General features: G+C 40.1%; 1 protein-coding gene across 1 annotated transcript in view; it reads left to right on the forward strand.

Moving 5' to 3' along the window:
• Positions 1–3,587: 3,587 nt before the first annotated feature.
• The window catches only part of IL18R1 (interleukin 18 receptor 1), a 30,056-nt gene continuing 8,912 nt past the window's right edge, over positions 3,588–24,731 (forward strand). The window contains exons 1-8 of the mRNA XM_067466836.1: positions 3,588–3,666; positions 7,805–7,889; positions 12,342–12,561; positions 15,128–15,311; positions 17,176–17,326; positions 18,260–18,325; positions 20,434–20,584; positions 23,492–23,625. Coding sequence (XP_067322937.1) covers positions 7,832–7,889; positions 12,342–12,561; positions 15,128–15,311; positions 17,176–17,326; positions 18,260–18,325; positions 20,434–20,584; positions 23,492–23,625 — 964 coding nt within the window. The 5' untranslated portion in view covers positions 3,588–3,666; positions 7,805–7,831. The remainder of the gene's footprint in view (positions 3,667–7,804; positions 7,890–12,341; positions 12,562–15,127; positions 15,312–17,175; positions 17,327–18,259; positions 18,326–20,433; positions 20,585–23,491; positions 23,626–24,731) is intronic.

Here is a 24,731-nt window from a genome sequence, read left to right on the forward strand (position 1 = left end):
TGAGTCTTTAATGGGGAGTATTGGATATGTTGAACAGTAGGCCAACAGGACTTCTAGATTGCATTCTGTTTCAAAATACTTTCCTTGGTAAACTTCCCATTATACTGACAAAATGGATTAACACGATTGCAATGGAAGCATAAGCAAATGAACTTGGATCTTTTGTGTCTCAGTCCAACAGTCTAACTATTCTATTCAGTCCAACAGTCTAACTATACCAAACCAACTCCATTTTTTGTGTCAGGAGGGACTTGAGAAACTGCAAGTCTCTTGAGGTGTGAGAGAATTGGCTGACTGCAAGGACATTGCCCAGTGGACGCCTTGATGTTTTTGATGTTTTATCATCCTGTGGGAGGCTTCTCTCATGCCCCTGCATGGGGAGCTGGAGCTGATAGAAGGAGCTCATCTGTGGTCTCCCTAGATTCAAACCTCTGACCTGTCAGTCTTCAGTCCTACCAGCACAAGGGTTTAACCCATTGCGCCACTGGGGGCTCCATAACTCCAAATTGACAAGTGGTATATTATAGAGTGCATCTACAAAGTAGAATAAATGCACTTTGAAACAGCTACAGGCCACAATATTGAACCTCCAAATTCATAAGCCCTGTGTGTTTGTGTGTGCCTTCAAGTCACAAGTTGATGTGAGCCTCATTTTTCTTTGACAAAAAAGTGGAAAAGGCTACAATCACCTATTTGATTAGATGGGATAAAAGATATGTCTGCTGAATCACTTAATATTGGAATAGAAAAGGGAATTGCAGGAGGTGAAACTTCTTGTATTTCCCCAGCCTGCATCTACAGCTCCTCCTGCCCATATGAAAAAGTTCACAGGTAAAGTTAATCTCTCAGTTGCATACTTAAAGTACAGAGAAGATGCCCTTTTTTCAATTGCTTGTATAAGCCACTTCATGTTGTAAGAATTGGAATATTTTAATATTGCTGGTATATATGGAACTGTCAGGGTCTGCAATACAGATGAAGATGAAGGGCTGCTAGGCCCAGCACCTGAGTCAGTGGAAGAAAGCAACAACAGCTGCAGCCTGACACTGAGGAAGCTACCCCTGCAGTGCAGGACCAAGTGCCTCAGGCAAGGGGGAGACTTGAGTTAACTCGGGATCAGGAGAACAATGAGGCAGAGTTAAGTATCCCAGAAAGATTGCAACTGAGGACTCATGCTATTCATACCACTTGTGCTATGGAGCATAAAGAGTGGCAGTTTGGATTTGGTCTTTGCTGGGAGTAACGTTTGGAAACTGCTACAGCTATAGTTTGGATGTGTTGGTAAGGACCCTTGGACTGGAATATTGACTACGCTTACTGGATTATCCCTGCCTAGTTTGTTTGAATCTACTTTGGCTTTGACCCCGGACTGACTGACGTCAAGCATACCGAGTGACTGTTTAAAGTGAGAGATGCTGTGCAGGATTGAGACAGGAACAAACTTCATGGTCCTATTGATAGCTGCAGAGACAAACCAGAATGCTTCTGGAATAGTTTAAATTATTTGATTATGCCAATCTTAACCATTTAATTTGTTTGCAGTTTTTAATTTTTTTTCGTGATGTTTGATTATAGTAAGAGAAGGCAGTACAAAAAAAATGAATTCACATCACTTTCACACATTTTTAGAACACCAATATGTTCTAAATCTACCATCTCTTGTGACACTTCAGTCTATTCTATTTTCTCTTCTTATGATCCAGTACCTTTTTTTTGCAACTTGTGGCTTTCTAAGCATGAATTGGGACATGTTCTAAAACAGCTGCAAAACATCCTTTATAAGAAAAAAAACCTCTGGTGGTTTCCTGTGAGTTTAACTTTTTTTTTAGTTCCAATATTCCCAGGTTGTTTACAGGAAAAGAGGTCAATGTTTTTTTTTTTTCAATTTCTCCACTACGCTTCTTTCAAACTTCTAAAATTCTCTGTGGGTTGTAAACATTTAATCATTATTTGTCATGACAGTTATATAGAGTCTTCATATATTGGAGCAAATTGTACGTGTGAATTCAAAACAAGAACAAATTCTCAGGTTATGAGGTGCTGATGAAAGGTCACCAAGGTCGTGATTGGTGGTCTATTTCTTCAAAAGATGTTTTATACACAAGGCTATAAAATATACACACATTAAATGAGTGAATAGGGACCTGCAGATACTGGGGGGCTCCCAACTAAGTAAACTGGGCATATTGAGTATTTGTGCTAAATTTGGTTCACATCTATCATTGTTTGAGTCCACAGTGCTCTCTGGATGTAGGTCAACTACAACTCTAAAACTCAAGGTTTTTTTCCATGTAAGGAGTGATTTGAGAAACTGCAAGCTGCTTCTGTTGTGAGAAAATTGTCTGTGTGCAAGGACGTTGCCCAGGGAATGCCTGGATGTTTTGATGATTTTACCATCCTTGTAAGAGGCTTCTCTCATGTTCCTACATGGGGAGCTGGAGCTGACAGAGGGAGCTCATCCGCGCTCTCCCCAGTTTCGAACTTGCGACCTGTCAGTCTTCAGCCCTGCCAACACAAGGGTTTTTACCCATTGTGCCACCCGGGGCTCTAAGGTAATAATAATAATAATAATAATAATAATAATAATCTTTATTTATACCTCGCCACTATCTCCGAAATGGGGACTCGGGGTGGCTTACATGAGGCCAAGCCCAACAGCATATTACAATAAAATAAAAACTGAAGCACAAGACAACAACACAGTAAAGTACATAAAACATATGAGTACAGTAAGCAATATAAAATTCAAGGTCAGTGTCCACCAAACCCTTCCAATATGTTCTCTTGGTCATGGGAGTTCTGTGTGCCAAGTTTGGTTTAATTCCATCGTTGGTGGAGTTCAGAATGCTCTTTAACTGTAGGTGAACTATATATCCCAGCAACTACAACTCCCAAATGATAAAATCAACACCCTTCCCCAATCAAATTTGGGTGAATTGGGCATTTGTGCCAAATTTGGTTTAGTGAATGAAAATACATCCTGCATATCAGATATTGACATGACAATTCATAACAGGAGCAAAATGACAGTTATGAAGTCGCAACGAAAATAATGTTATGACTGGGAGTCACCACAACTTGAGGAACAGTCTTAAGGGGTCGCGGCATGAGGATGGCTGAGAACCAGTGCTGTAGAATTCATGCAGTTTGACATTGCCATGACACAATGGTAAGGAAGGAAATCATGGGAGTTGTGGTGCCCTTTTCTTGACAGTCTTCATTCTGTTTCCTTTGTTTGGGAAGTCAAGGGAACGAGAGATGATTTCAGATTGCATGAACTCTGCAGCAAGATCCAGCCCAAGCCAAGCCTCGTCCACCCGCCTCCAGTTGGTGTAAACAGGAAGACCAGAACTCGACCTGGCGCCCGTTGCCTGGGGAGCCCCGACTCTTGCCCTGGAGCCTGCTTTCCGAGTCAGAGTGCGCAGGCTTGCCAACAAGAAGCGTGGTGTGCGCCTCCTTTAGCTTTGACAGCCCTCAAAGGGCATTTGCTGGTATTTCTCCGCTTGGACGCAGCCTCTCAGCATTTCTCCGGAGCCTTGGCGAGCTTTCCTCGGAGCCTCCGCGAAGTTTTTCGGGTCTAAAGGTGCGGTTTTCTTTCCTCCCCGCCGCCTTTCTCCTTGAGACCCGATCTTTGCAAGGAGAGAGCCAGAGGCTGGAGGAGATCAGGTAGGTTCATCCCTTGTAAGCAGGCATTGGGCAAACTTGGGCCCTCCAGGGGTTTTGGACTTCAACTCCCGCAATTCCTAACAGCCGTAGGCTGTTAGGAATTGCGGGATTTGAAGTCCAAAACCCCTGGAGGGCCCAAGTTTGCCCATGCTTGCTTACAAGGCTCAAGGTCAAGCCTGTTCTTCTTTTGGAGTGCTTTCATTGGGTATTCTTCCTTGGCAAGGGACACCTTCGATTTGATGAGATTTGGCATCACTTTAACCACCATGTCCCAATGCTACACGATGATGGAAGTTGTAGTTTCCCAAGATCTATAGCAGGCATCTTCAAACTGTTGCTCTCCTGAGATTCCCACCCCCAATTCCTTTTCAATGGCCAATGGGGGCCCAAACAGCTGGAGGACTGCCAGTTTGAGGATGTCTCACCAAACTACAGGAGCCCCCAGTGGCGCAATGGGTTAAACAAGGCTTCCTCAAGCTGCGGCCCTCCAGCTGTTTGGGCCTCCAACTCCCAGAATTCCTGACTATTGGACAAACACATTTGGGCTTCTGGGAGTGGGAGGCCCAAACATCTGTAGGGCCGCACTTTGAGGATTCCTGAGTTAAACCCTTGTGCCAGCAGGACTGCTGACCGAGTGGTTGGCAGTTTGAATCTAGAGAGTGGGGTGAGCTCCCATCTGTCAGCTCCAGCTTTTCACATGGGGACAAGAGAGACTGATTTATTTACTGACTCAGGTGATGCCATCTACTAGTCACCCATAGAAAATTGCCCATAGAAAATCATTCAAACTGGAACTGATTTTCTATATCAGTGCCCCAAATAAACCCAGATGATGGTCCTCCAAGTGTAGTGTATTGGTGGTGGGTCTGTAGGTGACTGTGGAGCCTATTCTTGATCTGCATGTTCTCCCGCAGTGAGGACATTGGTTTTCAGGTGGAAGGAGGTCCCAGTCAGGGTTGGCTTGACACTCCTTCCTCTTGGCACATTTCTCTCTTTCACCCTCCATTCGTGTCTCTTTGAATTCTGCAGCACTGCTGGTCACAGCTGACCTCCAGTTAGAGTACTCAAGGGCTACCCTCTCACAGGATGGCAAAACATCCTGGCGTCCCCTGGGCAATGTCCTTGCAGACGGCCAATTCTCTCAGACCAGAAGTGACTTCCAGTTTCTCGAGTCACTCCTGACATGGAAAAAAAACAAACCAACTACAAATACCAGTATGCCAAAGCCTTGTGCCATGGCAGCTACAGTGAGATCATATTGCCTGAACGCTACAGCATGGACGCATCAACAAAAAGGGGCAGGACTGGATGGTCTCTGGAGTCTCCATCTCTGTATGATTCTATTTATATATGGAGTGGGGTTCAGGTTAAGTGTTGTACAGATTGAGCATTCCTGATCAGAAATCCAGAATCTTCCCAAATTAGCCATTTGGGGGCCCTTCCACACAGCCCTATGTCCCAGAATATCAAGGCAGAAAATCCCACATTATCTGAGTGTGGACTCAGATAACCCAGTTCAAAGCAAATATTGTGGGATTTTCTGCTTTGATATTCTGGGATATAGGGCTGCGTGGAAGAACCCTGGGTGTCCCAGTGTAGACTCATATAATCCAGTTCAAAACAGATAATAATAATAATCTTTATGTATACCCCGCCACCATCTCCCCAAGAGGACTCGAGACAACTTACATGAGGCCAAGCCCGACAATACATACATTAGTAAATCAACACAGCAATAAACAAGGAAAACAAACAAACAAATAAATAAAAATAAAAATACAATGCAAAGCCATTATAAATAACATATCAGCAAAAACAAGACATTTTAAAACACAAAAATCCAACACTAAGGGCAGGGCCAAATCTAATAGATTAAACATTTAAAATACTGGGTGTGAGCAGTAGTAAAATGAATCTGAACAGGGGTTTTTAGAGGGTAAGGTAGGGTGATTGACCCAACAGGAAGGATAAAGTGCTTCAGAGGACATTTTGCAGAACATTGGTCAGAACAGGGAGTTAGTCTGGATTTTATATGGCAGTCAATATGGGGACTGAGATACTGACACACTCGCTTTTTGATGGTTCAGGTTACACAAACAAATTGCAGAAAATAATTTAAAATGTTAAATAATATTGCCCTTAGGCTGTGTGCATGAGGTGTATAGGAAACATAAATGAATGTTAGGTTTACACTTGGGCCCCAACCCCAAGGAAATCTTGCATATTTAAAAAGATACATCTGTAGTGTATCCCAAGTTCTTCTCAGCCCAACAACAAAACAATCTTGGTGACTTGGTTTTGAGGCCTGTTCCTGGGCTTATTTGGGGGCACCGATTTAGAAAATGGCATTGGAGAAACTGCATCAGCTGTAGTTTCCTAGATATGGTTAACATGGATTTCTATGGGTCAGCAGATGGTGACTGGGAGATGGCATATGTTCAATATCTCAAAACTGAGGGCTGATAGGGAAAAACTGGTGACATTTTTTGAATCAGCAGGTGAAATATATCCAGGATCCTTCCACATAACTGAATAAAATCCCACATCTGCTTTGAACTGGAATATATGGCAGTGTGAACTCAGATAACCCAGTTCAAAGCTGATATTGTGGGATTTTCTGCCATGATATTCTAGGTTATATGGATTTGTGGAAGGGCCCCCAGAAACGGGCTAACATTCAAAGGACCAAAATCTAGAATACAAAACATCTCTGTCCTAATAATTTCAAACAAGGGATACCAACTTTTACTTTAGATTCTAGTGGAAATAAATTGTACATGACAGGAGCCTTTTTCACAAATCAGAACATGCAAGGATAAGCCTTTTACTTTCCAGTGCACGCTCTCTCTGCAGAGTTATAGAACGGTTCTTCCTAGGACGTGTAGTTTAGGGAGGGATAGTTACAATTCTCAGCCAGTTTTCCTGAACTGCAGATCCCAGGATTACATCGGATGGAACCTTGAAGTTAAAGGGGAACAATAGCATTGAGAATGGGTAATGTGGTTCTCCTCTAGAGCAGAGAGAAGCCTGTTTAGTTTTTAGTCTCAATCTTAAATGAGTTACCCAATGTCCTCTTCCTTTTTTGGTACACTTCCTTCCGACTAGAGTTCAAGTCATAAGAAATAGTGGTTTCTAATTTGTTCTGACCTCAAAATACCCCCATTTGAAGTTCTGCAACCTCTGAAAATGAGGTTTTGTAATGTGCAGTGCAACCTCCTTAATCATGACATTTTATGGAGTCTTGTCATCTTTCTATTGCAATTGTCTCTTTTCTACCACTTTCTGGACAAATGACACAGGGTAGCCTCTTAATGTCTTTTAGTCATTTGTATTGCTTCTTCATTGGAAGCAATGGAGTCCTCAGTGGCGGAATGGATTAAATCCTTGTGCCAGCAGGACTGTTGTCCAAAAGGTTGGTGGTTCAAATCCAAGGAGCGGGGTGAGCTCTCGTCTGTCAGCTCCAGCTTCCCATGCGGGGATATGAGAGAAGCCTCCCACAAGATGTTAAAACATCCGAGCACCCCCTGGGCAAAGTCCTTGCAGACAGCCAATTCTCTCACACCAGAAGCAACTTGCAGTTTCTCAAGTTGCTCCTGACATAAAAAAAAGGAAGCAATTCAGGTTAAGCTTTTCACAGTCAGGATACTTCAAAATGGATGGTTACTCGCACTACTAACCACGACAGTTTTAAGCAAAGTGTTTATTATGATCTTGCCATGTCTCATTCAACAAGTGTATCTGTGCTATATTCATTGTATCAGTTTGCTTCAACGTTGTGAATTCTGTGAGCTTAAATCGTAAAGTACATAGATTAAAAAAATTCCAACTGGGTGTAACTTTTTCCAAATAGGTGTTCTTCTAGTGCAGAAATATTTGTAGTCTGCTATAATATTAACAATGTTTAGCAAGATGAATAATCCAAATAGCAAATTTGCCTCATATCTAGAGTCAGAATCTGACATAAGAAGGGGCTGGGGCCAGAAGAAACTCCAAAGGTTTCCACTTTGGTTATGCAAATATTCTTTTGTGTAAGAATAATTTTCCAGCTGAAATCTTATCTGCAGTTTTAGTTCTCATTTTAGTCATATCCTGATGTAGCCTATATATTATAATTCTCTGTGTTCTAACTTTTTTCCAGAGGAGAAACAGCTACATTAATTTAAGAATGTATTTTGAAAAACTGACTGTTGTGGTGTTGCTGATCTTTGGCTTTGTCAGCCCAGGTAAATGTAACTCAGTGTTTTCTTCTTAATGCAATTTATAACAAGTTAAAATCGTTTTCTGTTGTTGTCACTTATTTTCTACTTTAGCACTCAATGAGCAATTATCGATAATCAGAAGACAGATTAAAAACAAATCAAAACTACTTTAAAAGCAAATTAGGACCATTCCACACAGGCATATAATCCAGAATATCAAGGCAGAAAACCCCACAATATCTTCTTTGAACTGAGTTATCTGGGTCCACACAGCCATATATTCAAATTCAAAGCAGATAATGTAGGATTTTATTCAGCTGTGTGGAAGAAGCCTTAGACAATAAGACACTGTAATCACAATATTAATCAAGCAATTAACATTACAGGCATACATCAGTTAACAAACCTCCAGTCCTCTTTTCAGAGAGCCAGTGTGGTGTAGTGGCTTGAGTACTGGACTACAACTCTGAAGACCAGGGTTTGAACCCTTGCTTGGCCATGGAAACCCTCAGGGGGATCTTGGTCACATCACACTCTCTCAGTCTTAGAGGAAGGCAAAGGAAACCCCCTCTGAACAAATTTTGCCAAGAAGCCTCCTATGATAGCTTCGCCTTAGGGTGAACTTGTTGTTTCATTTCACATGTGCATATTGCTTAGTATGAATGACAACTTTGCTGGAACACATTGAACTGCTCTTTTTTGTGATGTAGGAATCTGTACTTATACTTTCTATCTTATTTCTGTCTCTGGTATCAAATATTATTTTGAAGACACCATGTCTGTCATCATTGTTAACTGAAGTATACATGTCATATCATGTATTCAAAGCCCTGGCAGTTAAAAGTGGTCTATAGCATTATAATTGTGTAAAGTGAAAATGCTTGTCAAAATTGCACTGTCTTTACCCTCACACATGAAATATGCCAATATAAAGACTGTCTGAGACGCTTCAGTTGCTGCAACATCTTTAAGACAGATGTTTAGAGAGCCTCCTTTTTATTTTTAAAAAAGAATGTTTATTAATTTTTTAAACATACACAGGCTAAAATAACAAAGAAAAAAACAATTAGTTATACAAAGACATGTGCACTTAACCCCCTCATCTAAACCCAATCTCACCACCACTACAACACCAAAAGATAAACACACTAAAAACTATGGAAATAGGGTAGGGAAGGTTGTAGGGGTAAAGACATTGGGGTTTGGGAAGGGGAAGGGAATCCTACACTAAGGGTATGGTTAGAACTTCCCATCTTTTTTATCATGGTTAGTATTTCTTCTTTGTAGTCTTTCTATTATCCCAATTGTGCTCTTCTCTTCTCTTTCCTCTTGAATGGCCTGGCAGTGGGTTGATCTGTCTATCTATGTCATTGCTTTGAAGTTATTTTGAATTAAGTAGTCTTTCACTGGATTCTGGTTTGTTTCTTCTTTGTATGTGCCTCGTATGTGCCTTCTTAAAGGTAAGAAAAGTTGGTACTGATTGTTAATTTGGAATGCATTCCACAATTTGGGAGTAATACATACAAGCAATTCTCAAACACTGAGATTGCAGATAGACAGTCTATAACAAAACAGGTAGTCCTTAAGTCTCCTTCAAATTTGAGAAAGGCGAGATAAAAATATTGTAAATAAATAAATAATTAAACAAATAAACCAAACCCAAAACAAGAGTTTGAAAGGTAGAGGGCAACTCCTTCAATTGGGCCTAGGAAGCACTTGCAACAAGTTCATGTCTTTTGATGTTGGTTTAACATGATCTCAATACATGCTCCATAGTTGTGTTGCAGTGGTGCAATGGGTTATACCACTGAGCTGCTGAACGTGATGACTGGGTTGGCAGTTCAGATCCCTGGGATGGGGTGAGCTCTTGCTGTTAGCCCCAGCTTCTGCTAACCTAGCAGTTCAAAAACATGCAAATGTGAGTAGATGAATAAGTATGTTCTCGGTGGGAAGGTAAATGGCGCTCCATGCAGCCACATGACTTCGGAGGTTTCTACGGACAACACGGGCTCTTCAGCTTAGAAATAGGGAAGAGCACCACCCCCCAGAGCCAGAGATGAGCACCACCCCTCAGAGCCTTTACCTTTATCTGTGGTTTGTTGTTTCAAGGCATTGTATATTTGCCTTTGTCTTTGCTGGAAGCCGCCCTGATTCCCCACTGGGAGATAAGGCAGAATACATGTAAAGTATTATTATTATTATTATTATTATTATTATTATTACTACTACTAACCAGTTAGTTGTTGTGTGTTGTCTCAGCTGAAGCTTCCCAGACAGTTTTCAAGATTGGCACTGCAGTAGTTAAGACACAGTGCAACTCATATGTGAGTATCTGCTTCTATGTAAGTGTCAGGTATACCGCTGGGTCTTAGAATGAAACACACACTCACAAGAACAGATCGTGGAATTGCGGTTTATTCAGTCCACACAGTACAACAGCAAAGAGAGAACTGAGGTTTCCCGCCAGGATTCTCCCAATCCCCCCTCCTGGCCTCGCTCCCCCCTTTCCCCCTTGGCTTATCACCATTTAGACTACAATTCTTTTCCCACATCTTCAAAGTGAAAGCTTGGCCAGATGGCCCTACTATAAACTAATCTATCATGGCTACTCCCCCTACTGTCAGGACAGTGTCAGGAAGAAGACTTCGTGGAATCTCTTGGAAACATGAAGGCACATCCTGACAGTAAGGCTGACTTGGAAAAAATGATAGCAAATACACTAAGCCAAATGGTGCAAAAGCATTCTTTGCCACTGCTGCCAACTGGCAAGCTAAGAACTGTGCAGATTTAACAGGTATTTTCACTTGCACAATTATAATGCTATATTCCAATTTTTAACTGACAGGGAAACATTTGGGATGTGTAACTTGGTGAAGCTCTCTCACTGAGAATTTGAATGCCTTCCACTAAGCTGCAAATCTAGAATTTCATAGGATGTTGTCAGGGCAGTTAAAATGGAATATACTCTTATAATGACATAGATTGTGTGGAAGGACAAAGGGTGTACTCTTAAAGTATGAACATGACTGTTGTGGCATAGCACAATCAGGATGGAAAGCTATCTTGTTGGGGTTGAATTTCATTCTAATCCAGACCATTCTCTAAACCGGAGAGCGATTCAATGGTGTTGACTCCTTCCTTATTGTAAGTACAGTGCTGTTGGACATGCCAGCATAATAGTGACACATAAGTACACATTTCTTTACATTTCTTTGCATTTTCAGTATCTTCAGTCTGTAGGAGAATAACTGGACAAATGTTTGCTAAAGTTATGTCAATCTGATATACTAAAAAGTAATTTTTCAAAGCCTAATTAGGAATAGGATTAGTATAAATCATCATTTTCCAGATGTTGGGAAAGGCCATAAATATATTGTCAAGACCCAGAAGCCTTAATTAGAGCCAAACACAAAATAAGAGTTCAAACACAGCTTTATTGTACAAAAATAGTCTTTCAATGCACTTAACTTCAGTGCTAAGAGTCTCAGGAGTAATTTGGCATCAAAAACAAAGCGATACCAGGAACAAAAATATAACCCGGATTATAGCACTGCCTTATAATCTGGATTAAACTAAAAGTTAAGCAATTCGCTTGAAAATTGGCACAGCACAAAAACACAGTCACAGAAGATGGAAAAACGAAGTCCCAAAACGAGGAATTGTTCAAGCACAAAGTTATAAAAGTTCAAAGTCCAGAAAGCCAAAAACAATAGTCAAACCGGTCCGTGGTCAAGCCGTAGGTAAACAAACGCTGGAACACAGGAATCTTCGAGGAACAGGAATTCAGGAACACACAAAGCTGTAGCCCAGGGATCCAGTTCAAGAGTTGGCAGTACAAAGAGTTATGTCCAATAAAGACGCTTTGCCTTCTGCAAAGTATCATGCAAACAGACCCCACTCAAAGTTCCTCATCAGAGCTTGATGAGCTCCCCACCCTTTCTTCATCACTCTCAGCTGCCCCCAACCCGGCAGTTGAATCCGAGCGCCCATCCCTCCACCTCTGCCAGCGTCTGCTAAGACTTAGATCCTGACAAGAGGTCCCTGGCTGCCAATCCTCAGTGAACCCCTCAAACTCCTCACTAGAGGTGGGTTGATTGCAAATGTCCCTTATTTGTTGAACACGGGTCCAATCCAATTCCTCCTCTTCCATATCACTCCCAGACCCAGAACTCCTTTCAAAACCCAGGAAATCCTCATCCTCTGTTGGTGCACTAAGTATTTCCCGGATGCGCTTCCTCTGCAATTCCCCTTTGGATTCCGGCTCGTGAGCAGCCCTCTTTACACCTCTGCTCCCTTCCCCCATCTCACAATCAGAGAAGCCTTGAAACGTGTCAGTATCACTTGGTGCCATAATGATTTCCCTAATGCGCTTACGCTGCTGTTCTCCCTTCGACTCCTGAGCAGACCAGGAGTAGCAACACTACCAACATGCTGAACTACATGTATTTATATATGCATTTTCAAAATTCTTTCAAGGTAAACTCTGCAAGCTATACCATGTATTAGAAGATGAATATTTTTCAATTGGCTGTCCTGCTGTAAAACAAGATAAAGGATATACTATAACTTGGCATAGAGAACAAGAAGAGAAGTCGATGGAAATTCAAGAAGACCAAAGAATTGAAATGGATGGGAGATATTTGCAATTTTGGCCTGTTGCATTGAATGACACTGGGAAATATAATTGTTGTCTCAGGTAGGTGCCCAAATGAATAAACACAAGTATGCTTATTTTTCAGTCTTAATTACTCTTCATATTAATTTCATATGAAGAAAAGCAGTGTTAGTCCATATTTACATTAGTAGTAGTCACTACATAGCATTTTGAAATGCATTTTTTCAGTTCTTTAAAAACAGAGGTGCCAAGGTTAATCACTCCAACTTTAATATCTTACATCGTTGTCATTGGATTTATCCTGAAACAACACTGAATTCATAACCTTTAGCAGTTGTGGTTTTTTTTTCTTGTAAGAAATCAACAATGTTTGCATAGTTAGGAAAGCCTCCTGTGTTTTGCTAGGGGTTTTCTAAGAGGCCTTCTTTTGGGTCAATTCCCCTTGTGTCCTCAGATCCAGTATTTAAGTACAAAGGAAGTTGCAAGGGTCAAAAACCCATTCTTCTAGGAATGTTATCTGGATTTAGTCCATTATTACAGATAATATCGTTTTACTACTTCCCTTTATAAATAAATAAATAAATAAATAATATTTTAAAATTAAATTGTTATTTTTTAAAGGCAGTGGCCCTCTTTGTAAAAAGCAACGGTTTATTTAAATTGAATCATAATTTTAATGCAGCTCAGGATATTAAAATCTACCTTAATCTTATTTTAAAATGTATTTTGAATATTACATACAAACCTCAGATAACTATAATAACCTGTGGACTTTCCTCACATTAAACTTTACAAAAACTTATTTTTTTACCTGATATATGAGACTGTGAGCAAAAACATGACTTGGAGTTGTCTGGGAAAGGGTTTGACTTGCTGCTGCTGGAGAAGGCTGTTGGGAATGAATCAACATGTGTGCTGGCCAGAGAAGCACAGTTAGCTTTTGATTTTCTGATGCCACAAGGGGATCAGTGGACCTGACCAATTTTAACAACTGGTTTGGGTGAAGGTTAATCTGCCTACCACCACACTAACCTGTGGAGAGGAGAGAGAAGAAACACTGGCTCTAATATTTCATTGGCTTTTCCTCACTGTCACTAAGAATCTAGGGCATTTTAATAACTGATTTAGCTGTGCACTTTTCAATCTTTTTTTATTTTGCTAAAACAGATCCCTTTAAAAGAGATCTGACAAGTATTTATCAAAAGTCTTCTGTGCTGCTGCTTGTTAAGATTTCTCTCTCACACATCAAGTCCATACTGTGTCTTTTGTGGCTATCAACAGTTGGGTCATGAAGACTGAATCAGAATCTTGAAAGGAAATCATCACCTCGTTTTAGTAGGGCATGTAGATTGGAAAGGAGATGACTATACTCTGAGAAAGCTGATTTTTCTGACATAGAAGGCTTCAGGGAGTTGTTGAATTCACAGTCCTGATACATTATCTAGATATACAGGTGGAACTGCAAAAAAAGTTATTTAAAGCTTATATTCTGCACAGGTAATTCCTACTAAGTTTAGTGAGGTTATAGTCTAATGTGTTTTAACATTTATGACATCTGTCAATCCCTTAATCACCATGGTTGATTTGGTTGATCTGACTGGCTAGGTGAGGATCTCCTTTCTCATCCACTATTCCATGTGTGTCCGTTGTTGAAGCAGGATGTTTAGTGGAAGAGGGTGACTATCCCAGATAGAAGTGTATTGTCAGTCAAGGCCTTACAATATCTATACTTCCTTGCTACAACAGCTCAGCACCCATTTATAGGAGAATGTAGTGTCAAGAATTACAATACAGTTGGCCTTCTACACTTGTAGATTTGATTTTTGTATATTTGATTATTATGGATTTGATTAAAATCTTCTTTCCATGAATCTCTAGATGGAAAAATACATTCCTAGGGAGGTATTTTTAAAATTCACTTTAAAAAAAACTTTCATAGAGTGTGCTGCTTACCTGTGTAAATATGAGGGGCTGCATTAGTAAAAATTGGCTAAACGAATGAGCATTATTTAGCATCTAATTCCATGTGAGTGCATGTGGGACAGTAACTGTTTAGCTTCTGCTTTGCCACTTTGATCATTCTGCTTGAGAGATCTACTATTATCTCTCACATTTCCTAACAAGAGTTGTGGGGGTTGTAATCCAATCAATACAGTTAATAGTGGATTCTGACTCAAGGCCCAGAAAGAAAGAAAAATCCAAACTCAGGGTAAGAATATAGTTGTCTTTTCTCATTTGGCAAGGCAAGAATATTGTTGTTTTCATCAGTGTTGTTTCATTTTGACTAGCTGTATCTTTCTACTTTGAGGCCTTAAATGTCTGGTTTTTCCAGGAAGCCTCTCAAAAATGCACACATTGACTAAGGGCCTCATCACACTAGAGAAAAAATCCACTTAAAATCCAGTTTCTGCCTTCCACAGAATTTTGGGGTTTGTAGTTTAGGGATGAGCCTTTAACAGCATCACTAAACTACAAACCCCAGAATTCTGAAGGAGGCAGAAACCAGATTGTAAGTGGGTTTTCTCTCTCTAGTGTGATGAAGTTTTAAGGGCAAGAAAGATATGGCATATGTTTGTACTAATCATGATAAAACTTCTTCTGCTTGAAAATTATGTATAGTGACATTTTTCTCCATTATGCCTCACAGCAATGGGACAGAAGTCATCAGCTGTTACCAATGGTCCCTAAACATTATCAAAAGAAATAAAGAAAGTTGTTTCAAGGCAGATCATGTGTTAACTGGGATACCAGGAATAGTTGGAAAATCCTATCTCTTTACATGCAATGATGTCCTTCATACTGCCAATGTTTCCAACATAACATGGTACAAGGTATTTCTTGAAAACCACTTTTTCTTATAGTATACGTCTCCTTATATAACTACTTTTAAACTGTTTTAAATAGGATATCTTATGCAATTCCTTTTTTTAGATCTTTGTTATCTTCACTGATCATTTTAAACTGTATTTTGTTTTAATCTATCTGGCATGTTGCTCTAGATGCCACATTGGTAGAAAGGTGGGATATAAATAATAAATACTTAGACAGATGAAATGAAATAGGCTGTTAGTTGTTCTCAGCTTACACACACACACACACAATAGCAGATCACAGCTTTAAAATAATAAAAAACAAGCAAACCACAGCCTTAAAAGCCTTGTGTGTAAAGGCAGGACGGGAATGGTGAGTTTCACAATTTTAATGATGTTATTGAAAAGGCCTCATATTTTGTACACACTCATTTGTTGTTGCACATGGACCACTCTTTTGAAGTACGGCTCTGCAGCAGATAATTTTAAGTACTTTACCAAGCTGCAAATCCCAGGGTTTTGTAGAATAATGCCATGGCTGTTAAAGCGGTACAAGACTGTTATAAATATGTGGTATAGATGCACTTTGAGGATGAGTGGGTGACAAGACTACATCTTCAGTGTAGAATTAATGCAATTTGGCATCATTTAACTCCCATGGCTTAATGCTATGGGATGATGGGAGTTTTTTTTAACAAGGTCCCTAACCAAAGTGATGGTTCCTCACCAAACTACAAATCTCAGGTTTCCAATGTATGGAGCCATGTCATTTAAAGTGATGTTAAACTCATTTTCAGTGTAAATGCACCCTAGTACCAGTCAGAAAGAAATGGATTAAGATTTCTGGACCCATTGAAGCTTACATGGTAACAACATTCCAATGTAGTCTGTTTCTAAGACTCTTTTTGTTGGCTTGACTCATTGGACATTGGATAATTTCTTCATTTATATTAGTATTATATGAGAAACAGTTTTAGTAGTATTGCCTTGTAATTTCATTTTATTGAGTAATTTATTTATTTTGTATCAAAACCATTGCATAAATTAGTATAAAATTGATAAAAAAAGAAGGAGCACAAGTGGCTAAATATCTTTTGACCAAAAACAGGCAACAGCGACCGCGTTGTCTGTAGGCGCCAACAATTCTTCCTCTGTACATGAGGCAGGGCATAGTGGACAAGCATACAGATGCAGAGTTGTCTGTTCTGCTCCGCAGTTGCACTAATTGGAGGATTCTTTTAGGTAATGCCAATTTGCCAGGTTCTCTTTTGATCTGCCCACTCCACTTCTGAGTCTGTTCAGGGACTTCCACGTTGCCCATTCTTGATTTGCCCCTGGAGGAAGACTCTCATGGGGGCAGGGGGGGGGGGGATCCAGTTGGGATTTCCTGGTTTAGCTACCCAGAGGGATAGTCTTGCTGATGCTGGGGGAATGTTCTATTAACATTCCCCCAGCATGTTGGTTCTAATGAAGCTTTTCCTTGATTTGAGTCTACTGGGCGGAGGCTTTCATGATGTTCAACCTTATTTCTCTCACAGTTAGCAACATTGCTTTTAAACATTTTATTGAGCAATAATGGGAACTGTAATGTAATAATAGTAAGAACTGTAATTATACAAGTGTTCTTTGAAAGCCTTAAACATTTGCCTAGTGATTTCAATTAACACAATGTTGGTGAAATTTTAGTCCACTCATGTAATCAGTAAAAAGTGTATAGAAAGCAATCATTATGCTTATCAAAACAATTATTTAGAGTACAAGGATCAGTTCTCCATATCTGCACAAAGGTGTTGGTGCTCATAGTATTCCATAGTTCTTCATGTTTTGGATTGGCAAGTTTTATGCTAATCATATTTCTCCTTTGAATGATTTGGTACTTAAACAGAACTGCGAAAGGATTGTGAGCCAGACAGAAGAAAAATGGCATATTGAACAGTTAAAAGCTGAAGATAGTGGAAAATACACATGTGTGAAATCACTTGTTCATGGAGGAAGGACATACAATACTACAATTACAATAGACCTAATAGTGAATGGTAAGCTTCAACAAAACTATTTAACAACTTGGGCCTTGGTTGGTTATGGCAAAAATACAGAGAACTATCCTTTTCACAGACCATTATATTAAATGTAATGTATTCTATATTATGGTAAATATAATATTAAATAACCACAGGCAAACATGATTGTAAACATTCTTTTGTAATATAGGAAACTTCTTCAAAGCTAGGGATGTGTCTGGGCAGATAGGACAGGAAGATGAAAAATACAGATCTTATTACTTGCAGGAGCCCCCGGTGGTGCAATGGGTTAAACCGTTGTGCCAGCAGGACTGCTGACCTAAAGGTCGGTGGTTTGAATCTAGGGAGTGGGGTGAGCTCCCATCTGTCAGCTCCAGCTTCCCATGCAGGGACATGAGAGAAACTTTCCATAAGATGGTAAAACATCCAGGCGTTCCCTGGGCAACGACCTTCAGATAGTCAGTTCTCTCACACCAGAATTTGACTTGCAGTTTCTCAAGTCACTCCTGACATGGAAAAAAACCCCTTGCAAACCTACTCCTTGGATTGGAGGACTCAGAATCCCTATCAAGGATGCCATGCTGTCTGGGGATTTGGGAAGCTTTCTGTGTTTCTGGGCCTCTGACCTTGAAGAATTTCATAAAGAGAATATTGTAGACTATCCACTGTCCTGTGGGTTTACATTTTTAATAAACTCTTAGTATCTATGCCATTTATTTGTGGTGTATTGTTCTACAAGCTGAACTGCCACCTTTAAATGAGTGACTGGTTCAATTTAATGGATTTAAAACCTTTTAAATTAGCTAAAGAGTCATCTCTGCTGAGCTGCATAGCATATGTTTTGTAATAAAATCATTTAATAGTTTTATCCTAGAGTGAATTTGTTGAGATTTATTGGTCGATTGAATCTGGGTTTCAAGTAACAATTTCTCTTTTTCTCTCTTTCAGGTGATAAAGAACTCACAGGACCAGCACTAATTGGATCAGATCGCAGTACTTCCAAAGCAGAAATAGGTACCTCTCATTGTTTCTAACATCACAACCTTTTTGTTAATCTTTATGTATGTATCTGTTCAGATTTACATATAATATCTCATATACTCTAGCAAACATTTGTTGCAGATTTGGTAAGGATATAGACATGCTAGCCTGGGTGATGATGGTGAAGGAATGTGTTGTATATACAGTCATAAGACACAACAAGGTTTACATACATCCTGGGACCCGAATATTGCAAAGTTTAGGGTGCATGGAAACCTTCACCATATAGCTGTAAATAGAAAGGCTTTCTCCATATACTATATATGTACATTGATGCTACTGAAGTATGACAGGTGGACTTACTCGGTGGAATCAACAGCATCTTCAGAAGGTTGACTTTTGTAAGCATTGCATTTTTTATTATTAGCTTTCAATGGGATTCCACATTTATGTGAATAGTGGAAATCAATACAAGGATTGTCATGTTGCTATGGCCATGGCTGTAGCCAAGAGCGGGGGCAGGGGCGGCAGTGGTGTTTGGAGGTTCAATCCCCCCCCTCCTTGAAAATTTTCAGGTTAAAAAAACTGGTTTACTCATGAATTTTAACTGGTTGACCAAATCCCCCTGCTAAGTCTATGAAAAGTAAAAATTAAACAAGTCTTTCCAGAACTACAAGCACTATCTCAAGCAAATTTTGACAACTTATTCACAGTCATTGCAGCAATAGCTGATATAGTGAAAGCAACCAAGTTGGCCCACCCATGACTGGTAGACAAAGCCTAAGCCATGGTAGGGATTTGAAGCCCTCCATGAAAGAGATGAGAAAATTGATTTAATTAAGTGTATATAAAATATAGAATGAATCATACTATTTAAATTATTTTGTGTTATGGAACTACTTCTCATGATTTGCTTAAAAAAATTCAACCCCCTCCCCCAATTTTTTTTTTCTGGCTACAGTCCTGGCTATGGCATACCTTCAGAGTACTTCAAATTTATAGTAACACTAAGATGGGGCCTGCTGTGCAAGACTTGTTTAATGGGTATTTGAGTCTGAAAAATGTGACTTGTTTTCTGAGTCAGTTTATTCTATTATTGAACAGCTCTTAAAATCCAGACATTCTTCCTAATGTTTAGGTGGAATTTCTTTTCTTGTCATTTGAATTCATTAATTCATGCGCTACCCTCTGAAGCAACAGAAAAGAAGCTTTCTCCACCTTCTGCATGGCATCCCTTCATATATTAAAGATAGCTATTTTGCCACTTCTCAGTCTTCCCCAGTTCTCTACGTTCTTTCTTATAAGGCTTGGTTTCCAGATCTTTGAAAATTTTGGTCACCCTCCTCTGTGGTGCCTAGAGCTAATATTCCAAGGAGAATAGACTGTCACTGTTGTTCTTCTGATCTGGATACTATTCTTCGGTTGATGCAACATTGAAAGTGGAACAGTAGAAGGGTCATCAGGTCTCTATGAGGTTATATAATGATTACCTGGATGCAGGTTGAACATGTTTTTCAAAATGCCTTTTTGTATTACTTTGATGTTCATTCTCACCATGGAATTGTCTAGAAAATATTAGAAATACTATTTCTAAATATTTCTGATATAATGTTCCAATAATGTTCCAATTTCATCTCTAGGGGAGCCAAAACCTTAATTCACAGTCAACGTCTTAGGAAGCCAAACAATAAGATGGCCCACACTAAAAGAACAGCAGTAGCTGTCATATACTGTCAAGTTATAAGTTGACTTTCCCCAGTGTAAAATAAAAGATATGACAAAACTAACAAGATTGTTGAACTAGATTTCCACCCTTCTGAAATTTAACATGATGACCTATTAAACTTTAGTAAATTTGGTAGCCTTTCAGCATTTCTGTTGGTTGTCTCTATTTATTGATACCCTAGTGCTGTTGCAGCAGTTCTTTAATGGGGCTTCCTGGGGTTTAGAGGAACCTTTGTGGTTTGAGGTTGAACTTGTTATGCATTTAAGGGACAAAATGCTGCACAGTATTAAAAGGGAGTGGCTTCTGGGAAAGAAAGTGAATGTGGTGTGACCTAAATTATTCTCTTTCCCCCACTTTAACCATTAGGTAGATTTTCATTAATATGGCCATTAATTGGATATTTTTTTTTGCATAGGTAAAGAAGTTTTACTGAACTGCACAGCTTTTCTGGGTTATTCCAACGATTCAGATAAATTCAGTTTTTATTGGATTCACAATGATGACATAATAAAACCATGTGGGAATGACACAGAGATCTCACTATGCCAAATGGAAGAACATAAATAGTAAGTAGTGCTCCTAGAACAATACTATATATTAGGCATGGATAGAGCCTTGTCGGATTACTTGTTACTCATAATAATTTAATTAAAGTTACCTTTTTGTAGCGATTTGAAGCATTTTAAAAACCCAGAAGTCCCTTTGCCCTTCCTAGGCTTTTCCTGCCATTTTTTGTTACGACTCAGGAAATGATTCAGCATATTTTCAGGCCTCTAGCCTGCTGGAAGGCTGGGAGGCTTCTTGCCTCCCCTCCCAGCCAATCAGGGGAGAAGTTTTGGGGAGGGGAGGGGTTTCAGCACTGGCAGCCATTGCTGTATATAAAGGGGAGCACATGGCTCAGAGGCTCATTCATAGCAGAGGTTAAGGGTTTCCCAGGGTATCTGTCTTGCATTGTTATCTTAACCAGCTGAATGGGTTTAATGGCCAATTCCAAGTCCTGGAAACTTAACAGTTAAAAATATGGAAAGATGTGTCCATGCGTTCCTCAGATTCAAAAGATGGTACCATTTTTGTGTGGATAAAATGACATTTAATTCTTGAGACAATCCATTCTGCATATCCATAGAGTTCCCCCTCCTTCACACTATGGTAGTGAAGATTTAGGTGCTGCATAGTCAATGTGGGCATCTTGGATAGTTGGAGCCCCAACATTTTAAAAAATATATAGCCCATCGTGTGACTCTTTGGGAGATAAGGGTGTACATGTATCATTTGTTTATTTTATTTAAAACATAAATGCTCTTCTCATTCCGAAGGGGACTCAGGGCGAAGCACACCATATATATTGGATGGTTGCGTGCCAGCAGGTTGAGGGTGAATCCAGCAAAGATGGAGATCCTATGGCTGGGTTGACCAGGCAGTGGGGACATCCAGCTGCCTACCCTGGATGGCGAGGTGCTACGCCCGTGATCATTGGTAAAGAGTCTGGGAGTCCTTTTGGACCCTCTGCTGATGATGGAGGCCCAGGTCTCCGCCGTTAGCAGAACCGCCTTCTTTCATCTGCGGCAGGCTAGACGGCTGGCCCCCTACCTGTCCAGGGACGACCTAGCTATGGTGATCCACGCCACGGTCATCTCAAGACTGGACTACTGTAACACCCTCTACATTGGCCTTCCTCTGTGGGTGATCCGGAAGCTCAAGTTGGTACAAAATGCAGCTGCTCGGCTTCTTGCGCGAATTCCGATGAGATGCCACATAACCCCAATCTTACTACAGCTGCATTGGTTACCAATTGAGCACCGGATCACTTTCAAAGTGATGGTACTCACCTTTAAGGCCTTGCATGGTCTGGGGCCGATGTATCTGAGGGACTGCCTCACCCCCTACCAACCCCAGAGATCCCTCCGTTCTGAGGACCAAGATCTATTGGAAATCCCCAGTGTCAAGACCTTGTGTCTAACAGCAACCAGACGCAGAGCCTTCACAGCAGTGGCACCATCACTCTGGAATACTCTGCCACCTGAAGTCCATGCCTTGCGGGACTTACCAGCTTTCTGCAGGGCATGTAAAACATACCTGTTTCGACAGACTTTTAATGTTTGATATTGTTGTTTTTAAATTGTTTTAAAATGTTTTTAAATTTTGTTAGATTTTAGCTATTCTTGTAAGCTGCTCTGAGCCCCAGGGGAGTGGTGGCATATAAGTTTAAATAATAAATAAATAAATAAATATATGGCAAATATCATGTTTATGGGTCTCTCTGGATCATATAGTCTATTTTGCAGCAGGAAATGGAACAGAATGTGATATCTCCAAGAGTGTTCTATGGATTAATGTAGCCAATAAGTCTGTAGGTGTTGGACTAAATGCAGTTTTTCTCAAACTGTACTCCTTCAGGTGTTTTGGACTTCAGCTCCCAGAAATCCCAGCCAGCTTACCAGCTGTTAGGAATGGTGAGAGCTGAAGTCTAAAACATCTGTAGGAGCACAGTTTGAAAAACTCTGAATCTGTCTATCTATCTATAAGCTTGGGGACCCAGCGATGCCCGTGTGACTTGAGAAAGACATTGTTTGTTTTCGGAAGTTTGATAATATCTCTGGATGCAGGGTGAACTACAGTTTCTGTGTGGGTAGGTCATTACTCCCCCCCAACCCCTCCAGTATGTTATGTTGGCTCAGGTTATTTGAAAAAGACACTGTTTGTTTTGAGGTGTTAGGTAATATCAGTTTGGCAATTGGTAGCTCTATTTCTTGGGAAAAAGCCAGTCTTTCCTGTTGTTTTTTAATGAATGCCCCCATTACGAAATTCATAATGATGTGGATGAACTGCAATTCTTAAAATCGTGGGCATCTGTGGCAAGTGTAGTCCAGATCCATCGTTGGTTGGCTTCACAGTGCTTTCTGGATGTAGGTGAACTACAACTCTTCTAAATCATGGTGAATTCTTCCCAAATGTCTTGATCAATTACTAATCAATTCCTGTTTGCCTTGTGCCATAGGAATGGGTAGGAAAGGGTTAAGTGAGATGCAATGGGTGGAGTCATACAAATTTGGAAGGAGAAAGGAACCCTGGGATGTCCATTCTAGAGAAAAAAACAGAACATCTAGGAGGAAATGGTCCCAAATGAAAGCATTCCTTGCATGGTTTGTCTTTGCCTTCTTCTGAAGATGTGAGTGTAACTTTTTGAGTGTAACTTATGCAAGGTCACCCAGTCAACTTTCATGACAAAACAAGGATTCAAATCCTGGTCTCCAAAGTCATAATCCAGTGCTGAAACTCCTATATCACACTGGCTCTAGGTATAATACTGTGTGTAAATCAGGAAAAATTCAGAAAAACTGTAGGTAGGCACATATACAACAAACATAAAGCTGGTGTGTAATGTATGATTAAACCTCTATGTAGCAATGGCACTGGGAGGCACACAGGAGCTGGAGCTGCTAAACGTTGATTCTCTCTCATTTATTTGGCAGTTATGAAGAACCGGGATACTATGTCACAAAGATCTTGTGGATTAAAAGTGTTAAAGAGGAAGACATGAATTCATCGTACAGCTGTATTTTTTCCAAAGGAAGAATTATATGTCAGATACATACATTGCTGAAAGGTAGGGTATAATTTAGTGTAAGGTCCGTCGCAGTTATGGCTGCTATGTACCTTATAACTTCATCACATGGAGACTTGGAAGCATCCCAGAATGCTGCCAGGATGCTTCTTCAATGGAGCCCACTGGATGCCATCACATGATGTAAAGAAACTTTTGGCCACGCTTCGTAGAGGAAGCATCCTGGCAGCATGCTAGGGCACTTCCATGAGAAAATGGGAGGCTTCCCGTGCTCTAATTAAGAATGGGGGGAAGCCAGGTGGAGATCTTCCCCCCCCCCCCATGTGATGGGGAAAGCAGCTCAGCAGGTGATGCATGGTGAATGTCCCCGCTGCCACCAGGCTTATTAATCTCAGTTTGATGTGACCTTTAGTAAGCTATAATGAGCCTACTATTTAACTCCCTATATAGACCACACATATAGGCTGAGAAAAAGAAAGAGCTGACCAAGAATTAAGGCAGACATGGCAGAGATGAGATTTCATTTGGTGCAGTCAGTTTTATCAGGCCATTTGATTGAATATTGAACAAGGAAAACACCAATAGCAGCATTGTGGTGTCTTCTTCAGGGTAATTCCCACTCTATAAAGTAATCTCCAAATATATTTGTAAAAAACCAGAAATGAAAAGATATTTGTGTTCTTCTATTTCTCCTATCAAATTCTTAAAATAATAGAAATGAAAGTAACATGTTCACTATAACAGACAAAGCAACTTTTGAACCCTACTGAAAATCAATAAAGGGAAAAATATTTTTGTTGACAGTGAGACAGTCATTGAACTAGTATGGTACACTTTGTATTCCAATCGGAGAAAGTATCTTAAACCCATATTTAAAATACTTGTTATACTAAGCAAAGGATTACTTTCAGATGCTGTTAGATTGAAACTCCTGTCAATGCAAGCCAATAATGTGGGGTGATGGAGATTGCCTTCAATCCAACAACAACTGCAAGTTGCCTATTTCTGATTTATAGCTAAAGCAGTGCATTCACATCTGCAACACTTTTTGGTCTCATTCATTCTCTCTTAGATAATCCACACAGTCCCTCTTAACATTTATGTTGCTTTCACAAACGTAGCTTTGGGGAAATTTTAGCTGACCCTTA

The sequence above is a fragment of the Anolis sagrei genome, chromosome 3 (assembly GCF_037176765.1).
Source record: "Anolis sagrei isolate rAnoSag1 chromosome 3, rAnoSag1.mat, whole genome shotgun sequence".
In the NCBI taxonomy this organism is placed as follows: Eukaryota; Metazoa; Chordata; class Lepidosauria; order Squamata; family Dactyloidae; genus Anolis; species Anolis sagrei.